We start from the raw sequence: 17,211 nt of genomic DNA on the forward strand, positions 1-17,211 counted from the left end.
TGAGGCACTGTCCGGACACTGCGCTGTCCGAGTGTTGCCCTTGGGGCGATGCGGGGCACGTGGCTCAACGGAGGAGGAGTCCAGGGGGCCACCCTTTGAGAGGTAGGGAGGGACCCCGCCCCGGCCGGCCCCGCCCCGCCCTTTTCCTAGAGATGGGAGAGCTGGTTCAGACCCAGGCTAGGGGCCACAGTATAGCCTTCTTCCGCGGTCAGACAACCGCCCCGGCCCCCTGCTCACACCCGGATAGACCCCCAAATGCCCCCCATCCCTCGCATTGTCCCCCTACCCCGCCAGGCTGGACTACACTTCCCGAGGTGCTCGGGGGTCCCGAGGGGCGGGGCACCTGAGCTGTGGGGGAGGGGGCGGCACGTGCCGCGGGTTTCAGCCAATGGAGAGCCTGGCAGGGAGGTCACGTGCCGCTGTTTGGCGCTTTTGTGCGCGCCCGAGTCTGTTGGTGCTCAGAGTGTGGCCAGGCGGCTCGGACCGAGCAGGTGGGTGCGGGGCTCAGGGAGGAGGCGGCTGGAGGCTGGGGACCAGCGAGAGGGATGCGGCGGGCCGGAGGGGCCGGGGCGTGGTAGCGGCCCCCTGCCGGAGGGCGGCGGGCGTGGCCGCGGGCCCTAAGTGGGACTGGCGGGCGGGGGTCGTTCCGCTTTGTGTGTGGCTCGGGCGGAGCCTCGGCTTTGTCCCGGCTCCCTGGGGGCGCGGCTACCGTGGGGAGGGGGCGCGGCCAGCTGGGCAAGCCCCGGGCGTTAACCCGGGGTGCCGTCGTGGAGACAATAGGGGGCGTGGGCCCTCGTTTGCCTCCCTCCTTTCCCTCGCAGGCTCAGCCCCGCTGGGGTCCCCATTGTCTGAAGGGGCGGGGCGGCGCCTCCAGAGGGCAGTGGCCTTAGCGTCGGACTGCGGGCGGCTAGGGACGCTCCCCTTCCCCTCCGTCGCCTTCGCCCAGTGACTAGGGCCGAGCCCGAGGCTGACACCCCACGAGAGCAATCCTGTCCTCGCGGCGGGGGGCGCGGACAGCTAGGGTGGTGGCGGGGTGGGTGGGAGTGAAGGGAGGAAGTGGCGGGCCGATGCCTGAGCTACCCCACGGCCGGTTCCCCGGGCCTGCCCCACCCGCCGAGCTGCTGCGGGGGTGGGGGGGGCCTCGAGATGTTTTTGGCGGGAGTTGGGGGGGCGTCGGCGTGCGGGGAGCCCGGGAAGGGCGGAGTTACCCAGATAGGACCGTTAGCCCCGCCCATCCCTCCCCTTCCCACGCGCGCGGGCTCAGGGGTGTTGTGAGTTCGGGGAGATTCGAAAAGGCGCGGGGAGGAAGGGGGCGGGGCCAGGGGCCGGAGCACAGGGCGTGCTCTGATTGGCCGGGGGCGGCCACCCGCTTTTCCTCGCTTGGACCGGGGCACGCCCATCCTGGGTCCGGTGCTGCGTCTCATGCTCTGCCGGGGTGAGACGGTTTCGCGGCTTAGGGTTTTAATTTCCAGCTGTTGGAACCTGCAGTCTTAGGTTTTCTTACTGGCCTGGGGTGTACAAAGATAATGACCTTAAACAAAATCAAGGAGGGATGTAGAATTTTCCATGATAAAAGGCAGCAAATATTATAACCTATAATCTGGAGGTTCATAAAACTGATTAATTTTGCTCGCTGTTGAATAAGGAGCTTAAGCCCCTAGAACAATAGGAGTTCAACATACTGGTTAATATTAGCTTGGGCGTTTTGTTTTCCACCATGGCAGACGCAGACAAAGCAGGGGTGGGCATTTCATTTGCACAATGAGTTGTAGGCAGTATTAAGATGGCTCCGGTCTCACTGTTGAGTTGAATCTGGAAGATCTTTTCGCCGTTTGGGAGGGGAAATTTTTAGGAGTTTTAGGGCAAAAAAAAAATACGTTGTGACTCAACGTCGTCTAATTTTTAAAATCCAAGATGTTTTTTGAGCAGGCAAGCTCAGTTGATTCGATTTTCTGTAACCAATGTTCTATTCAGTTCAAATTTACCAATGTTTCAGTATTTTCTAGATTTTTATGATTTTCTAGTTAATGATGTCTTATTTAATTCCATGGTAGTGATTTTTCTGACACTGATTTATGTGGATGTGATTTGAGGTCCCTTTGGATCAATGACCTAGAAATGCAAAGAAATTGATCGCATGCTTTTGAAAATCCTTTTCAGGGTTTTCCTTGCCAGTGGATTGTGTAGAATACACTGCCAGTCTCTTGTCTTCTGTTCACCATGGCTTCTTCTGGTAGGTAATCTATTTGGAAAGGCTGAATTGTGATGGGTTTAGGATTTTATAATAGGAGATGGATTCAGGTCTTAAGCCATTAATTGAGCAGTTGTATTTTGGTCTTATCAAAAAACCCATTATATAAATCAGAGAATAAAGAAGAAAAATTATCACTTGAATGTACTGAAGAGCTCCTAATTGTTTCATTATATGATGATTTGGCGTGGTCTAGAGCAAAATTGTGGAGTTTTGCACAAGTCTTCCTTTTGTTTATGAAAGTGATTGTCAGACACACATCTCAGAATGGTATTTTTTAATCCAAAAATATTGAGCTTTGGTTTTACGGGAGGCAGTATTTAGATAATCTCTTGCCTGCAAACACAGCTTCTTCATCAGCCTGACTTCTGTTCATTAAATTGATTTGGTTTATAGGAAATTATAGGATAGTTTATTAGAATAGGAAAACCCCATTTTTCTGAATACATTATGAATATGATCAAATCCAGATATCCAGGTGAAAGAACTGGAGAAGCGCGCTTCAGGCCAGGCTTTTGAGCTGATTCTCAGCCCTCGATCAAAAGAATCCGTCCCTGAATTCCCCCTTTCCCCTCCAAAGAAGAAGGATCTTTCCCTGGAGGAAATTCAGAAGAAATTAGAAGCTGCAGAAGAAAGACGCAAGGTAAACATCACAATTCACAGAAAACAGGATATTTATTTATGTAATGTGGCGAATCAGTTTTATTTTTATAAGAGGAGGAAAACAGAATTGGAGCTAGATGGGATTATAATTGTGACAATTACATATGTCAGTAGCTAGGAGAAAATGCCAGGCATCGTTTACTGAGCTCCCTATTATGTACCAAGTCCTTTACTTTGTTTTTCTCCTTTAACTCAATGACCCTAAAAGGGTAGATGTCTGAGATACTGAGATGAGAAAATGGTCTCGGAAATGTCATTTTCCCAAGTCCTATAGCTATGAGCATTGAATTCAAGCCAGAATTCAAGCTTAGGTCTGTCTGAAACCAAAGTTCCGGCTTCTCTTGCTTTCTCTTTGAAAAATAGATTTGTTGGTGGATGATTGTTTTTTCTTTCCCTCCCCCCCCGCCCCCCGTTTGGTTTGGTTTGTGTGTGTGCCTGCATGGTTTTTTTTTTTTTTTCCAAGAGCAGTACAATAAAAACATTTTAAATTGCTGGTAATGTGGTTGTGTTGCTCAACTGGCATAATGATAGTGAGGCAGCTTGTCTCTTATCTGAGCGATTCTATAAAATACCCATTTTTAAAAACAAATCAGAAAAGGGGTGCCTGGGTGGCTCAGTTGGTTAAGCGTCTGACTCTTGATCTCAGCTCAGGTCTTGATCTCAGGGTCTTGAGTTCAAACCCCCTGTTGGGCTCCACACTGAGTATGGAGCCTACTTAAAAAAAAAAAAAGAACAACTCAAATCAGAAAGATCAACAAATATTAATATGCTTATTGTACAAAAATTGGGAATCAGAAGTGTATACATAGGAAATTAAAAGTATTCATTATCTTACTTCCCAGAAATAACCATTGTTAACATTTTGGTGCATTTCCTTCCATTCAGTATTATTTTCATGAAGAGCTTTATATAAATTCTCATTTATTCCCTCCCAATAACCCTGATTAAGGTGAGTGGGTTTAATTTTAAAATTAGGGAGGGGCACCTGGCTGGCTCAGTCAATAGCACACGTGGCTCTTGGATCTTGGGGTTGTGAGTTCCAGTCCCATGCTGGGTATAGAGTTTAAACTGAAAAAAAAAAAAAAGTTTTTAATAAAATAAAATGAATGAAAGTAGGCACAAGAAGGTGAGGTAGTAACCTGCCCCTGACCAACACAGTTAAGTGCAATGTAAAGTCTGACACATCTGACCACGCACACACACACACACTCATGCCCGTGTTTAAGCTGCTGTAACACGTGCCCTGTATATTTCAGTGCCACATGAGTATTTGCGCAGAGCCGCTGTTGGCACCGCCATTCATTTCCCCAGGAAGGGCAGCAGAGTTTGCAAGGAAGCTTTGTCTGCTACCTGCTCTCCTGCACCAATTGAGCTCTTATGGAGGATGATGGAGTTTTGTGGACTTTTGAGTTTGTGAGGAAATACAGCCAGTGGCTGGACAGAGAAATTTTTAAGGAATCCACCCTGGCCCTGTAGTCACTAACCTGTGCTTTATATAGTGGAACTTGGGACTAGGATACTGCAGAAGAGAGTGAACAGAACCGGTGGCAGGTGCTCTGTAGTTTTCCTGCCTCAGTGATGCTTCCAGGCACGTCGGAATCTGTGTGGTAACACGCTCTTGCGTGTTGGGTCTGTTGAAGGCGGCGCACCGTGGTAACCGCTCCAGTGGCCTGGAAGTGACTGCGCCTTCCAGAGAGAGAAGCGATGAAGCTTTTCTATGACACAGAAATCCCCCTGGCTCAAATAGTAATCTGGGGGCTTAGTCTTAAATTCCTTATCATTCACGTTTTTCCTTTTTATCGATATGCTCACATTTTTTGTAATCGAACTTTCTTCAGGTGGACGTTGAAGGTCAGTAATCAGTTCTTGACAGTATAGCTCCATTCCTCCATGTGCGTGCTTAATGGTAACTGCTTGTTACCATTAAGCAGTGAATCTTAGAGGGATTTCCTTAGAGACCAGTGGGGCAACACTCTGGACAAACCTGGGCAGTTTTCCAAAGTAAATACAAACACTAGAAAAGAAGGTGATTTTCACAGTATTTTGATAACAGACGATTCAGGCCCTGGCTTAGGTTACATTTAAGGAGATCTCAATTTCTGCCTCTTTTCAGTCCTCCCAGTTAATAATGGGGTTTGGTTTTTTTTTTTTTGGTCAAAAATGTAATGCTCAATAAACTTCAGAGGGTCTAGCCTGTTAAACATTTTTCAGTCCCATGAAGCCGAGGTCTTGAAGCAGCTGGCTGAGAAGCGGGAGCACGAGAAGGAGGTGCTTCAGAAAGCCATAGAGGAGAACAACAACTTCAGTAAGATGGCGGAAGAAAAGCTGACCCACAAAATGGAGGCCAACAAAGAGAACCGAGAGGCCCAGATGGCCGCCAAACTGGAGCGCTTGCGGGAGAAGGTCGGTGGCCCAGCTTTGCTTTGAGAGGGTTGAGAGCTTGAAGTCTCCACCCGTGAGGTGGCTCGAACTAATGGCCTTGATCGAGGCGTTGGGTGTCTCTGTCCCCAGTTTCGGGGCTCAACACATTAAACGAGAGGCATCTTATTTTAAAATAAGATGGAGCGGAGGCACCTGGCGGGCTCCGTCAGCAGAGCACTCGACTCTTGATCTTGGGGTTGCGAGTTCGAGCCCCACGTCGGGTGCCGAGATTACACAAAAAATAAAATCTTGAAAAAAGAGTAAGATGGGGTATTCAGTGATTTCCAGAAAAATTGTATATTATTTGAAAGAGCCGTAGGAGGCTCAGTCATCAGAGTCCACGGGTGACCCAGGGAAGTTTGAAGATAATGTTTTAGAACCCTGTGTGCTTCCCACTAATACATAATATATGCCCAGATGCTGCCATCGGGCCTGTTGTGGGGTGCACGGCTTGGCAGGCTTTGTGATTTGACTGACAGACGAATGCTGTTTCTTTCCAGGACAAGCACATTGAGGAAGTGCGGAAGAACAAGGAATCCAAAGACCCTGCTGATGAAACTGACGCTGACTAATTTGTTCTGAGAACTGACTTTCTCCCCTTCCCCTTCCCAAATATCCAAAGACTGTACTGGCCAGTGTCATTTTATTTTTGCCCTCCTGACAAATCTTCTAGAAGCTGATGTAGGACTGTATAGGTAGATCCAGATTGTATGATGTTGTTTTCGGGCCTAAAGGGGAGAAACGGAAAGTGTTGTACTCTTTTTCTAAAGTGTTGAAGTCTTTCTAATGTAGCTACTTTTTCTCGTTGCATCTTTTCTACTTCAGTGCACCTGGCGTACTGGGTTAACGGCTAGTACTGTATTGGCTCTGTGAAAACATGTTTGTGAAAAGAGTATGTAGTGGCTTCTTTCAAATTGTTAGATGCTGAATATCTGTTCACTTTTAAATCCCAATTCTGTCCCAATCTTACCAGATGCTACTGTACTTGAATGGTTAATAAAACTGCACAGTGCTGTTGGTGGCAGTGACTTCTTTCTGTACAGGTAATAAACTGTGAAGTGACAGAGACCCTCCTAGCTTCTGTTCGTTCCAGATGGGGCCTTCGGCCTCCAGAAATAACCCTGCGCACGCGTCGCTGCAAGTTCTCTGCCCCAGAGTTTCTCGCTCCCGAGTCCTTTGCATTGTCTTCTCCCACAATCGTCACTTTGTTTTGATGCCTCGGCCCAGATCAGCTGCTACGATAGTCTTTCAGATGTTTATTTGCAAACAAGCTTATTTTTGTTCCCGTGTCCCCATTAAAAAGGCAGATTGAAGGCACACAGGGGGTTTCTGGGGAAGGATTTAGGGGAAGTCTCGAGATCCTGGTTAGAGGTGTTAGACAGCTCCCTGGCTTTCTGGTACAGGTCAGGGTAGGATGTGACCTGTCATACTTTCCTGCCGTAGGTGCCAGGACTCCAAAATCGGAATATTTGCTATCATTCTCTGGACCCATGCAGCATCCTTTGGTGCAGTGGTTAAAAGGAACCTTCTTTTCCAGAGTAGCCTGTGATTTGGGTGGTTCGGGTTGGTGTCTCCTCCATCTTATATCCAGAGGTTATAATATTCACCGTTGTTGGAGCATTGCCTTTCAATTCAGGGAAAGCCTTTGGCAGCGTTCCTAGGCTATTTGGGAAATAGCCTTAATTGCATATGATTATTTGCTTCTCAGACATCTGCGTAAAAGCTCTTGAAAGCCGTGCACCTCAGTGAGAAAGCGTGCCGGGTGACAATGCCGGGGGAGGGTCTACTGGGTGCTGGGCACGGACTGCCTCAGTTCCGGCTTTGTCTTTGGTTTGGGTTTTACCATCTCAATCTTACTCCTATGTTGTTAGGATTAAAGTGTGTGTGTGTGTGTGTGTGTGTTTAGAAGGCACGGTTAGAACCCTGCTTCAGTATCTAGCACGCATCTAAATGACAACTATTACCAGGGGCTAGTGAGTGAGCAAAGTTTATCCTCTTAAGTTGGAAAGGATCTCACGGCTTTTTGTGTGCCTTGAATTGACTTACACATTTACCTCGACCAAGATGATCAATCATAGTTATAGGAAAAAGCTGAATGTCAAAGAGTCTAGCCACGCAGGGCAAACAAGTACAAGATCAAGTGTAGTTTAGTCGAATGCTAGTTCAGACAAGAAAGAGGACAAAGTGAGACTTTTGTGCAGGAGCTCAGCGTCATTCATTCCCAGCCCCTGGCACGTCGTAGGTGTTGGAGGCTTGCACAGGTGACCTGGTACCCACAGGGGTCTTTTAGATGCCAGTTTCGAGCAGCTGGGGTGAAGACGGTGGGGAGATAGAAACTTGCGGTAATGTTACTGGGTGTCCTAGAGATGGCAGTAGACTTGTTCATATAGGATCTGTAGGGAAGGGAACAGAACTCAGGGAAAAGCAAGAAGAGTCAAGGTGGCCTGAGGGGAGGATACCCCAGTGGGTTCCTCCCAACCCCATGCTGGCTCTGACTTAACATCACAGGGGTCCTGGGTTCCCACTTCGTGACAGTGATGTGTCACAGGGAACTGAATGGCGGATACAGCTTCCCCATGACGTCAGAAACCCTGGCTTGCTGTTTTACCTCAGATCTTTGGAGAGGCACTTAGTTCTGGGCCTCCATTTTCTCCTGGACAAAAAGGAGAAGGTTGAACTAGGTTAGTTAAATTGTTTTTACTCTTGGCATATAACTTGGAGGAAAGGAATAGTGGACACCCGTGACTTCCGGGGAGTACATGTGCTTCCCCAGCCTTGGTGTTCTCTGTCCTGGCCTCTAGCACGCATGTCTCTTGGGGGATGGGGGCGGGGAGCAGTCTCCCCTGACAGCCCTTCAGGCATAGCTAGCCTGGCAAGGCCAGGAGGTCTGACCTCAGCCTGGGGGCCATTGTCAAAGAGCCCACTCCGTTCCTTCTGGCTTGAGTGGAAAATGAGGTCTGTCCCTTCCTCCTGAGACTCCTGTACTTAGATGTGGTGATTGACTGGCCTTGGTGGAAAAGAGATTCGAGGGATGTATCCCAAGCACCTGCAGTGTGTTACACACTGGGCTGTCTGCTGGGGATGAAAATGGGGGCCCGGTGCAGCACGTGCTGATGGGGAAGGGGACGAGAGTTGTAGAACACTTAGCCGAGAGTACTGTTCTTGGCCAGAAGCTCGTACTCACCAAGTGGGCTTTAGTGGTTTGGCGAAGGTGTAACCACAGGCTTTGGTGGCCTGGGAGGCCCAAAAGAGGAGGAAAGACTCGAGCCAGTCCTCCGAGGGGTCAGATAGGGACCCCAGCACTTAATAATGAACGAAGCCCTGGACAAGCACGCAAGTGGGGGACCCGCCAGTGTTACTAGTTCATGGCAGGAGCTCAACAAAGAGCCCTTCTCCATTTCTCTGGTCCTAAGCAATGAAGAGCCGTTGGAGGCTTTAGAACACGGGGATGGTAGTATTCAGTGAACAAAGGCCTTCTGAGGGAGAGAAAGGGGAGGTGGGGCAGGATGGACTGGAGGGAATTCGCAGGAATGGCACAGGGATCCCGCGATGAGGGTCTGACCTGGAGGGGAGCACTGAGACCACCACCTCCCAGAAACCTGCCGCTGAACCTGGGAAACAGGAGGAGGAGAAAGAGGCCATTCCACAGCTGACGGGGGCATTGGTGTCCCTCATGAGCTGCTGTTGACTGAGTGGTTACTCTCAAGCGTGTTTATGTAAGTTGGCTCCTGGGGTCCTGCCCTGTGAGGTAGTACAGATCGTTCTGTGGTGCAGAGGAGGTAAGCAAGGTTAGGAAGGTTTGACTGGGCCGAGCCCCGGAGCTGGCAAGTGTCCAGGCGCAGTCGGCCTCCAGGTCCTGCGTGCAGAGGGGGCTGCTCAGGCCACTCACCTCTCTGTTGTCCCCCACAGTTTCCGGAGCCCCAGGCTCAGCCATGCCACCCTCCTCAGAAAGGCAGTTGGTGACCATCTCTGGTAATGCTGGGGAAGAGAGGTGTCAAACCCCCCCCCCCCCAAGTCCTTTATAAAGCTGTCCCTTTTTACTGTGCAGATTATTCTCCCAGTGGAAAGTTCTGGTTTCCAGTGATGTCTTCGTGCTCCTAATAAGTCTGTCCTCTCAGCTAATGGTTTGGCCACCTTACTGTTAATTCAGTTTGTCTGAATCACTATTCAACACGATTCATTTAGGAGCAAGAAGATGATGAAAGCTGGGCTCCTTAAAAGGAATGATTTCCCTTTTGGGTGAAAGGTTGGATTAGGTGCCCCAGAAGCTCCCTTTCAATCCAAGACTGTGGTTCTGGGTCTTCTCTACCTGCTGAGACCATAGACCCCCGAGGCCAGGAACCATGTCTCGACCACTGAGGTTTCCCCCACTGAGTGCTTCAGTCTCTTGCCATCTGCCTCCTACCTCTTGGTCCAGGTCAGACAGAAGGTCCTAATAGTCCTGTGGCTGTACCAGCAGAGCTGGTATTCTGCACTGAAGGAGCTCAGGGAAGATTTTCTGGCTTGTTTTATACATGGACCCAGATTTTTAAAGCTTTGTCATAAGGCTTGAAGAGCTCAAAATGCAGCAACGTCAGTGGAGGGGTCTGGCGCATAGCTGGAAAGGCACAGCCTTCTCCCAGCGTGGTTGTGAGCAGTCCCTTCCCCGTCCTTGGGCACCAAATCCTATCGGGGGCACGTGGGCCATGAAATGGATGGAGGGGGTAAGAAACAGAAGCAGGAGATTAGCCAGATGCCCTTGGCCACCACCTCAACAAAATTGAGGGAACCGGGGGACCGAGCCTCTGTAGGTACAGGAGGCCTCTGGCCTGGGCCTTCCACTCCCCTTGCTGGCAAGAAGCCCCAGTATCACTAGGATGGGGGTGGGGGGCATGGGTAGGGACTGCTGAACCTAGCTCCCCTCTTATGTGCAGCAGCCTATTATTTGCATGATCTCAGTGAATCCCTGGAACAACCCTATGATGTTATCCTACCCATTTTACAGGCAAGAAATGAGGAGGCAAGTGAGACTCATTTTTGCCCAAAGTGACATACCTAGGAGTGTGGAGTCAGGATTCAAAACCTTTTTTTTTTTTAAGATGTTTATTTATCTGACAGAGAGTGCACACAAGTACACAAATGGGATGCCAGGCAGAGGGAGAAGCAGGCTCCCTGCTGAGCAAGGAGACTGATGTAGGTCTCTGGGATCCCAGGTCCCAGGACTCTGGGATCACAACCTGAACCGAAAGCAGATGCTTAACTGACTGAGCCATCCAGGCGCCCCTCAGGACTCAATCCTTAACTTTGAGCCCCCAGCTCTACGGCTGCTGCTTAACGTATCACATAACAATGATTACACAATTACTTGTTTCAAGTATGTCTGCCCAGCTAGAAGGAAGCTTCTCAGTGGAGACTGTGCCTTCACATTCACCACAGGATCTCCAGCTCTGAGACTAGCATGAGGTGGGAGGTTAACATGTGTTGGGGCGCCTGGTGACGCAGTCGGTTGAGCATCTGACACTTGGTTTTGGCTCAGGTTGTGATCTCATGGTCTTGAGATCAAGCCCCATGCTAGGCTATGTGCTTAGTGTGGGGTTTGCTTGGGATTCTCTCTGCCTTACCCTCTGCCGCTCTCTCTTGTGCTCTCTCTCAAATAAATCTTTAAATAAATCAATATGTGCTGAATTAAATCATTATGAGTGGGTGGGTGACTCTTGTGGTCCACTAGGGGCACCTGCTTTGTCCTTTTTTTGTGTGGACCCCATGGGAAGTCAATTGGATTTTCTAGAAGCAGAGGATGGCTCTGCCCCGGTTTGCAGATTGGCCTCAGAGGTGCCCTAACCCTTGATGACATCCTTTCAGATCCAGAGGCACCATCTGGTGGCTTGTAGCCAGAGTCAGTCTGCGGGCAGGTTGTGTTCAACCCAGGCTGTCTAAATTTTTGAGTAAGTTGACAATTAATTCCACTTCAAAATCTGATTTCAGACTTGTCTTAAAAAGCCTGGAGGATCTGACAACCCTGGGTGCTAGGTCCGGCTCCCAGTCAGCAGGCTCTGGGCAGCTGCTGCCCCCTTGAGGTGGGACATGTGCTCTACAGCTCTCTGTTCCCTGGCCGGCGCATTTCTGGCCTTGACTGAAGCCAAGGGCAACTATAGGCCTGAGTTTGCAGTCCCCGACACAGATGACAGCAACTCTATCAGTCAGTCAAAACTATTTTTTTTTAGGTCAAAGGTCCAATCAGTACGAAAGGAAATACAATAAAAAGTGACTCTGTTTTCTCTGTGGCCCCTCCCTAGCTTCCCTCCCCAGATGCCACAGTCCCTGTCTCCCCCTCAGACTGGCTAGACTTCCTTGAGCACAGTCTCCAATGGCTTGCGGGCACCTCTGATGGGCCAGACACCAGCTGGGTTTTTCAAAAATAGACTCAGGGACCCTCATCAGACCTTTGGAGGTAGGATTTCTAAAACTGGAGTCTAGGTGTCTAGATTTTTTTTAGAGCCCACAGTGTTTTCTCTTGCCCATCAAGGCAGAGATCTCTGTGCTCAGGATGTAACATCCCTAAAACAGTTGTCCCTCTCCAGTCCCCCAAAGTCTGGCAGACACGGGCCCAGAGTCCGGCCATCAAGGCCACTGCTCAGCTGTATGGACTGTGCCCTGCCCAGGGGCACTCAGCAAAGGCCTGAACCCTGGCCATACCTTCACACTCCTAGCCACGTTCCACTGCCCTCCGAGGCCACAGAGCAGCAGCACCGCTGCTGAATTTACCATGTCAACCATTCAATACAGATACGGGGACACCTGGGCTGCAATGGTGGGGTGGGCAGGTGGGGGCTTCTCCATGCAGCTGCAGGCCCAGGATGGCTTCATGTAGGAGGTGAGGCCTGGGCCAAGTTTGGTCTAGGGGCTAGAAGAAAAGAAGGCACACGTCCACCCTGTCCTTCCCTCTCCCAACTCACCCCACTCCCCCATCCACCTCCCACAGCCGCCTGTATCAGTGGCACCGGCAGGGACACCTTAATAACCGTGTGCATGGAGAAGGCCCTGGGAGACCAACATGGGGAGAAGGAGGAATCCAGCCATAAGTCAGATTGCCCTAGGGGGCTGCTTGGGATTAGGTAGCTTGGTATCCAGAAGTACCTGCTGGGGACGGGGCGGCGGGGGGGGGGGGGGGGATGCGGGGAGTGGAGGGGGGCGGGGGGGGGGCAGGGATGCAGGAGCCTTGTTCCTTCTGCTCAGTCTCTGACAGGCTCTCCAAATTTGGACAGAGCCCACCTCTCCGCAGCCTCGGGGAATGCTATCAGAGTGCTCCTCGGACCCCTGCCAGGCCACGGGGCTGCTGTTGGCTTGCCGGGAGATAACACAGAAATTGAAAATAAGCATTTAGAAACTTTTATAACAACCGTACAAGGTCAGTTGAATACTATTAAAGTCTAGGCTGGTACTTTGCATCATTTTTATTCTTTTTAGCTAAAAAAATTTTTCACAGTAAAATCTATATAACATAAAGTGTGCCACTTGAACCATTTTTAAGTGCATGACGCAGTGGCATTAAGTACGTTCACACTGTTGTGTAACCACCACCACTGTCTAGTGGATTTCCTGAATTTTCCAAAAGTGAAAGTTCTCTGCAGATAAACATTTCTTTTTGGATTTAGTTTGAGAAGAACTAACCTAAATCCTGACCAAAGCCTTGAAGGTGTTGGGGGGGGGGGTTTGCTGATTGCATGGCTTGATCCATTGTTTGGCTTCATTTCCCCAAACTGGTGGGTTGCTGTTTTCCCCCAGAGAAGGGTGAGGGCTGAGGTCCAGCGGGGAGAGGCAGCTTCAGTGTGGCCTGGGGTGCGGGGCCGAGGTGGGGCTCTCCCCCAGCAGGGCTGCCCTGAGTGCGGGTGGGGGAAGGGGGACCAAGAAAGTTGGATGAAGGCCACCAGGCTTTCTAGCAGGCTTTCCTCCTGACTCAGCCGGGGGAGGTGCGTTGGTTTAGAATTCCAGTAAAGTCAGCTCCAGCTGGGAAAGCCCTCAGTGACCTCTGTGTCCACCCTCCTTGTTCAGGGGAAGCGCCTGAGGCCAGAAAGAAAAGACTTGCCCCAGTTTTCAAGCCACCAGTGGTGGTCCCAAAGGCAGATATTTCGATTCCCAGAGACAAGCAGGGCAGAGGTTCCTGGAGTCACAAAGAACACGACTGAAGTCATGACTTCTCCCTGACCTTGGGCATCCCTACCCTCATCTGTAAAACAGGGCTAACCCCTCACAGGCTGGACGAGTATTGAGCCTGGGCTGGGTTTAATGAAGGGCATAGCACAGACCCTGGTGTTCGGGTGATGGGAAGATCAGTCCCCTACCCCTCTCTGTCCCTCCAGGTCCAGGGTTCCTCCTGCAGACTCCAGGGTCTTCTCTGCCATTTCCCTTCTCTGTAACTGCGAGGACAGAGGAAGGCACAACCTCTCCAGAGGGAGGAGAACAGGGAGCTTATGACCTCCTGCACCCACCCATCTGAGCATCTCCCTCCCCACCTGGCCGCTGCTCTGGCCTCAGCTCTTCTGCCATCTCTTTGCACATCTTAGAGAAATTTTTGTCTCTTCTGGGACTCAGAACATTTGTAAAATGAGGGAGTCGAACCAGAGAACCCAAAAGTCCATTTTGGGGAGGAGGTGCTATAAAGTGTGGGATGATTTATATTTCTGTATCTTTTCTGGGACAAACCCCAGCATGTCAGACTGGGCCGCTCCGGGTTACTGGCCACGAGCTTTTGTGTTGCCTCTCTCTGTACTCTGTCACTCCTTCCTGTCCCTCTTTTCTTTCTCTCTTCTGGCTAAGGTTTCCGGAGCGTTTGCCATTTGCCACGCACTGTGACCCATCAGCATTTCACAGATCCCATCTTACTAAATCCATAATGCATCCTGGTGAAGTCGGTGCTAGTCTTAGCCTATTTTCCAGACAAGAAACTGAGGTTCAGGGAAGTTGCGTCACTGACCCATAGCTGGTCAGTGGCAGAGCCAGCAGCTGGCACACTCGGCACCCTTCCCCAGGTGGTCTGGTCCCATCCCAGCCTGAAGTCAGCGGGTTCAATATGGTGTGTGCCTGTGCCCTCCTCCTCCCTCCTGTTTTCCCCAGGTAGGCTCTGACTCCCATCCCGGTTATGCTCCAGCTGGCAGGATCACTCGGGCAGTCAGGAAGGAGGGTTTGGCTGCTGGTGGGAAAAGGATCCCTGGCTGGTTCCAGTTTCTGACTCGTATCTCAGATACCAGGTTCTCTGCCCCCAATCTCCTTCCCCTCCTTTTTCTTTAGATGTCCCTAAGAGAGTACCCAAAGCAAGGCTTTCCATTCACTCATTCGTTCATTCATTGATTGAACAAATACAAATAGTCCTCCTACATGCCAGTCACCATCATCAGCCCTGGGGGTTCAGCGATGTGCAAGGGAGGTCAGCTCTGGTCCCCAAGAGCGTACATTCTGGTGGAGGAGACAGACATTGCAAAAAGATGAGGAGTGCCGTGGAGGGAATGAAAAGGGCTGGTGGAGAGAGTGATTATGGCAGGGGTGGGGTTCTCTGCAGGTGAGGTGCACGGGGCATGGCATGCTCCTGGCAGATGGGACAGCGTGCAAAGGCAGGAACCAGCAGGTGTGAGGAAGGAGCATAAACAAGGCCCTCGTGGCTGGATTAAGTGAGGCAGGGGGTCCAGTGCCATGGCGCATACTGGCCTGTGGGCCAGAACGAGAGGTCGAGTGACATTCATGAGTGATGTGAAACATCTGGGAGCTTTAAGCAGGGAGCAACATGATTGGGTCACGTGTGTAAAGGATCCTGCGGCCACTGTGAGAAGAGTGCATTGTGGGAAGCAATTGTGGGAGAGATGAGGGTGGCTTGAATGAGGGTGAGGGCAATGGGATGGAGAGAAAAAGTCAAATTTAGGATCTCCGTGGGCTGAGGGATATAACTAGCTTGTGCCCACCTCTGAGGGGGAGCTGGCTTGCGGCTGGGAGCAGAGTGGCGCCTCCTCTCTGGGGACCTAGAGCAGGGGACGCCCTGCTGCATCGTCCCCAGCCTCCCCCTGCCTAAAGGAGGCCTGTGAGCTTCTGACCGTCCGGAGTCACCCTTGGCCACAAGAGGTCCACACGTCCAGAGCCTCTCCTCCAGCCCTTCTTCCTGGGCTTGTGGCTGTTAAAAAAATTTTTTTTCACTGAACACATTTGAAAATCTAATTGGTTTTATTAAGCAATTCATGAATCAGTCAGCATCCCCTCTAGCGGGTAGAGGGGAGCTCCAAGGAACTGTACAAAATGGTTTTTGAAAGCAGAGAGGGGCAGGGGTGTCTGGGTGGCACAGTCGGTGGGGTGTCTAACTCTTGGTTTTTGGCTCAGGCCATGATCTCAGGGGTGTGAGATCGAGCCCCATGTCAGGCTCTGTGCTGGGTGCGGAGTCTGCTTGGAATTCTCTCTCCCACTTCCCCTCCTGCTCATGCTCTCTCTCTCTAAAATAAATAAATCTAAAAAACAATACAAGAAGAGAGGGGCAGAAAAAAGGAACTTATTAGCAAAGAATGCATTGTTTTAGGCCAGGACACCCTCCCAAGGAGGAACTGTAGGGGTCTACTGGGGGACTACTTCCTCCTGTTAACCAGGAAATTCCAGTCGGGCTGGTTAAGGGTTAAGGGTTTCTGGGAGGTTGAAACTGTTGTTAGGTTAGGCATTAAGTCTTGGCTTACTGATGTGGGGCCCTAACATAAGTGACACTATTTTGAGCCATTTTTAAAAATAGTTCTTCCCCTTTGATCAGACTCTCAGCTTAACTAAAGATGCAACCAAAATTTAAGACATTAGTGCAACTCTCAGCTAATATTCCGTAGTTCTCAAATCTTCTCCTTCTCCTTCTGGGCAGTATCCAGAGAGCGTGACTTTTTTTTCTTTTTCTTCAGGTCATGACATTTTTGATTATTTTTTTTATTTATTTGTAAAGATTTTATTTATTTGCCAGAGAGAGAGAGAGAGAGAGAGAGAGAGAGCCCAAGCAGGGGAGCAGCAGGCAAAGGGAGAAGCAGACTCCGTTCTGAGCAGGGAGCCCCATGCAGGACTCAATCCCAGGACCTCGGGATCATAACCTGAGCCAAAGGCAGACGCCCAACTGATTGAGCCACCCAGGCATTCCATGACATTTTTGTTTAATTTTTGTGATAGTCACAGGTTATGACCTCTGTTTCACAAAGGAATGTTTGCTGACGAATCCACAGTCTGAAAGGCAAAGTTTATCCCCTTTGTCGTTGACTTTCCAAGCCAGGGTCAGAAGAAAGGAAAGAAAGGAAAGAAGAAAGGGTTTTGTGTTAAAAGTATGAAGTCCTGATCTGATGTCTTGGGAGCAAGCAGTTCACCTTGACGTCAGCTGCTTCTTTTCCTCATCAGTAGGATTTGGAGGTCTCCAGAGCTCCTATAGAACCAGCTGGCGAGTCGAACCTTTTCCAGCTGTGAGATGCATATCTAAGATTTAAGACCCTGAAGTTTGGCTGCCATCTGGGTAGTGAAGAGGACTTGGTATCGTCCCTTCCAAGGAAATTCAAGGGCAATTTTGTTCGTAACAGTTCTAAATCAGAAGAGTAGGAGAAGAGGGGGCGCCTGGGTGGCTCAGCGGGTTAAAGCCTCTGCCTTCGGCTCAGGTCATGATCCCAGAGTCCTGGGATCGAGCCCCGCATCGGGCTCTCTACTCAGCAGGGAGCCTGGTGAGAAAGAGGGAACTCTCTCTCTCTGCCTGCCTCTCTGCCTACTTGTGATCTCTGTCAAATAAATAAATAAATCTTTAAAAAAAAAAAAAAAGAAGGGTAGGAGAAAATTGGAAACATTAGTTGGGAGAGTCATAGCCCAATTTTTGAAGAAACTGGAGGAATTCGGGATCCAGTCCAATTTAT

At 50.2% G+C, this 17,211-nt stretch overlaps 1 protein-coding gene across 2 annotated transcripts; it reads left to right on the forward strand.

Moving 5' to 3' along the window:
* Nucleotides 1-411: 411 nt before the first annotated feature.
* STMN1 (stathmin 1) lies at nt 412-6,404 on the forward strand. Of its 2 annotated transcripts, none has more exons than XM_080802749.1 (5): nt 412-491; nt 2,161-2,233; nt 2,722-2,894; nt 5,126-5,317; nt 5,836-6,404. In XM_080802749.1, exons 2-5 carry the CDS (start codon nt 2,221-2,223, stop codon nt 5,905-5,907), a joined length of 450 nt encoding a protein of 149 aa, XP_080658875.1. In that variant the 5' UTR covers nt 412-491; nt 2,161-2,220; the 3' UTR covers nt 5,908-6,404. The 2 variants fall into 2 exon arrangements, with proteins under 2 accessions (XP_080658875.1, XP_080658876.1); XM_080802750.1 differs by lacking the exon at nt 412-491 and adding an exon at nt 1,383-1,435.
* The last annotated feature ends 10,807 nt before the right edge of the window (nt 6,405-17,211 follow it).

Source organism: Martes martes, assembly GCF_963455335.1.
Source record: "Martes martes genome assembly, chromosome: 4".
In the NCBI taxonomy this organism is placed as follows: Eukaryota; Metazoa; Chordata; class Mammalia; order Carnivora; family Mustelidae; genus Martes; species Martes martes.

Excerpts from the sequence above, each read along its gene's own strand:
- STMN1 (XM_080802749.1), top strand. Across the intron at positions 2,895-5,125 it reads CTGCAGAAGAAAGACGCAAG|TCCCATGAAGCCGAGGTCTT; the intron begins GTAAACATCACA and ends AACATTTTTCAG. Across the intron at positions 5,318-5,835 it reads TGGAGCGCTTGCGGGAGAAG|GACAAGCACATTGAGGAAGT; the intron begins GTCGGTGGCCCA and ends GTTTCTTTCCAG.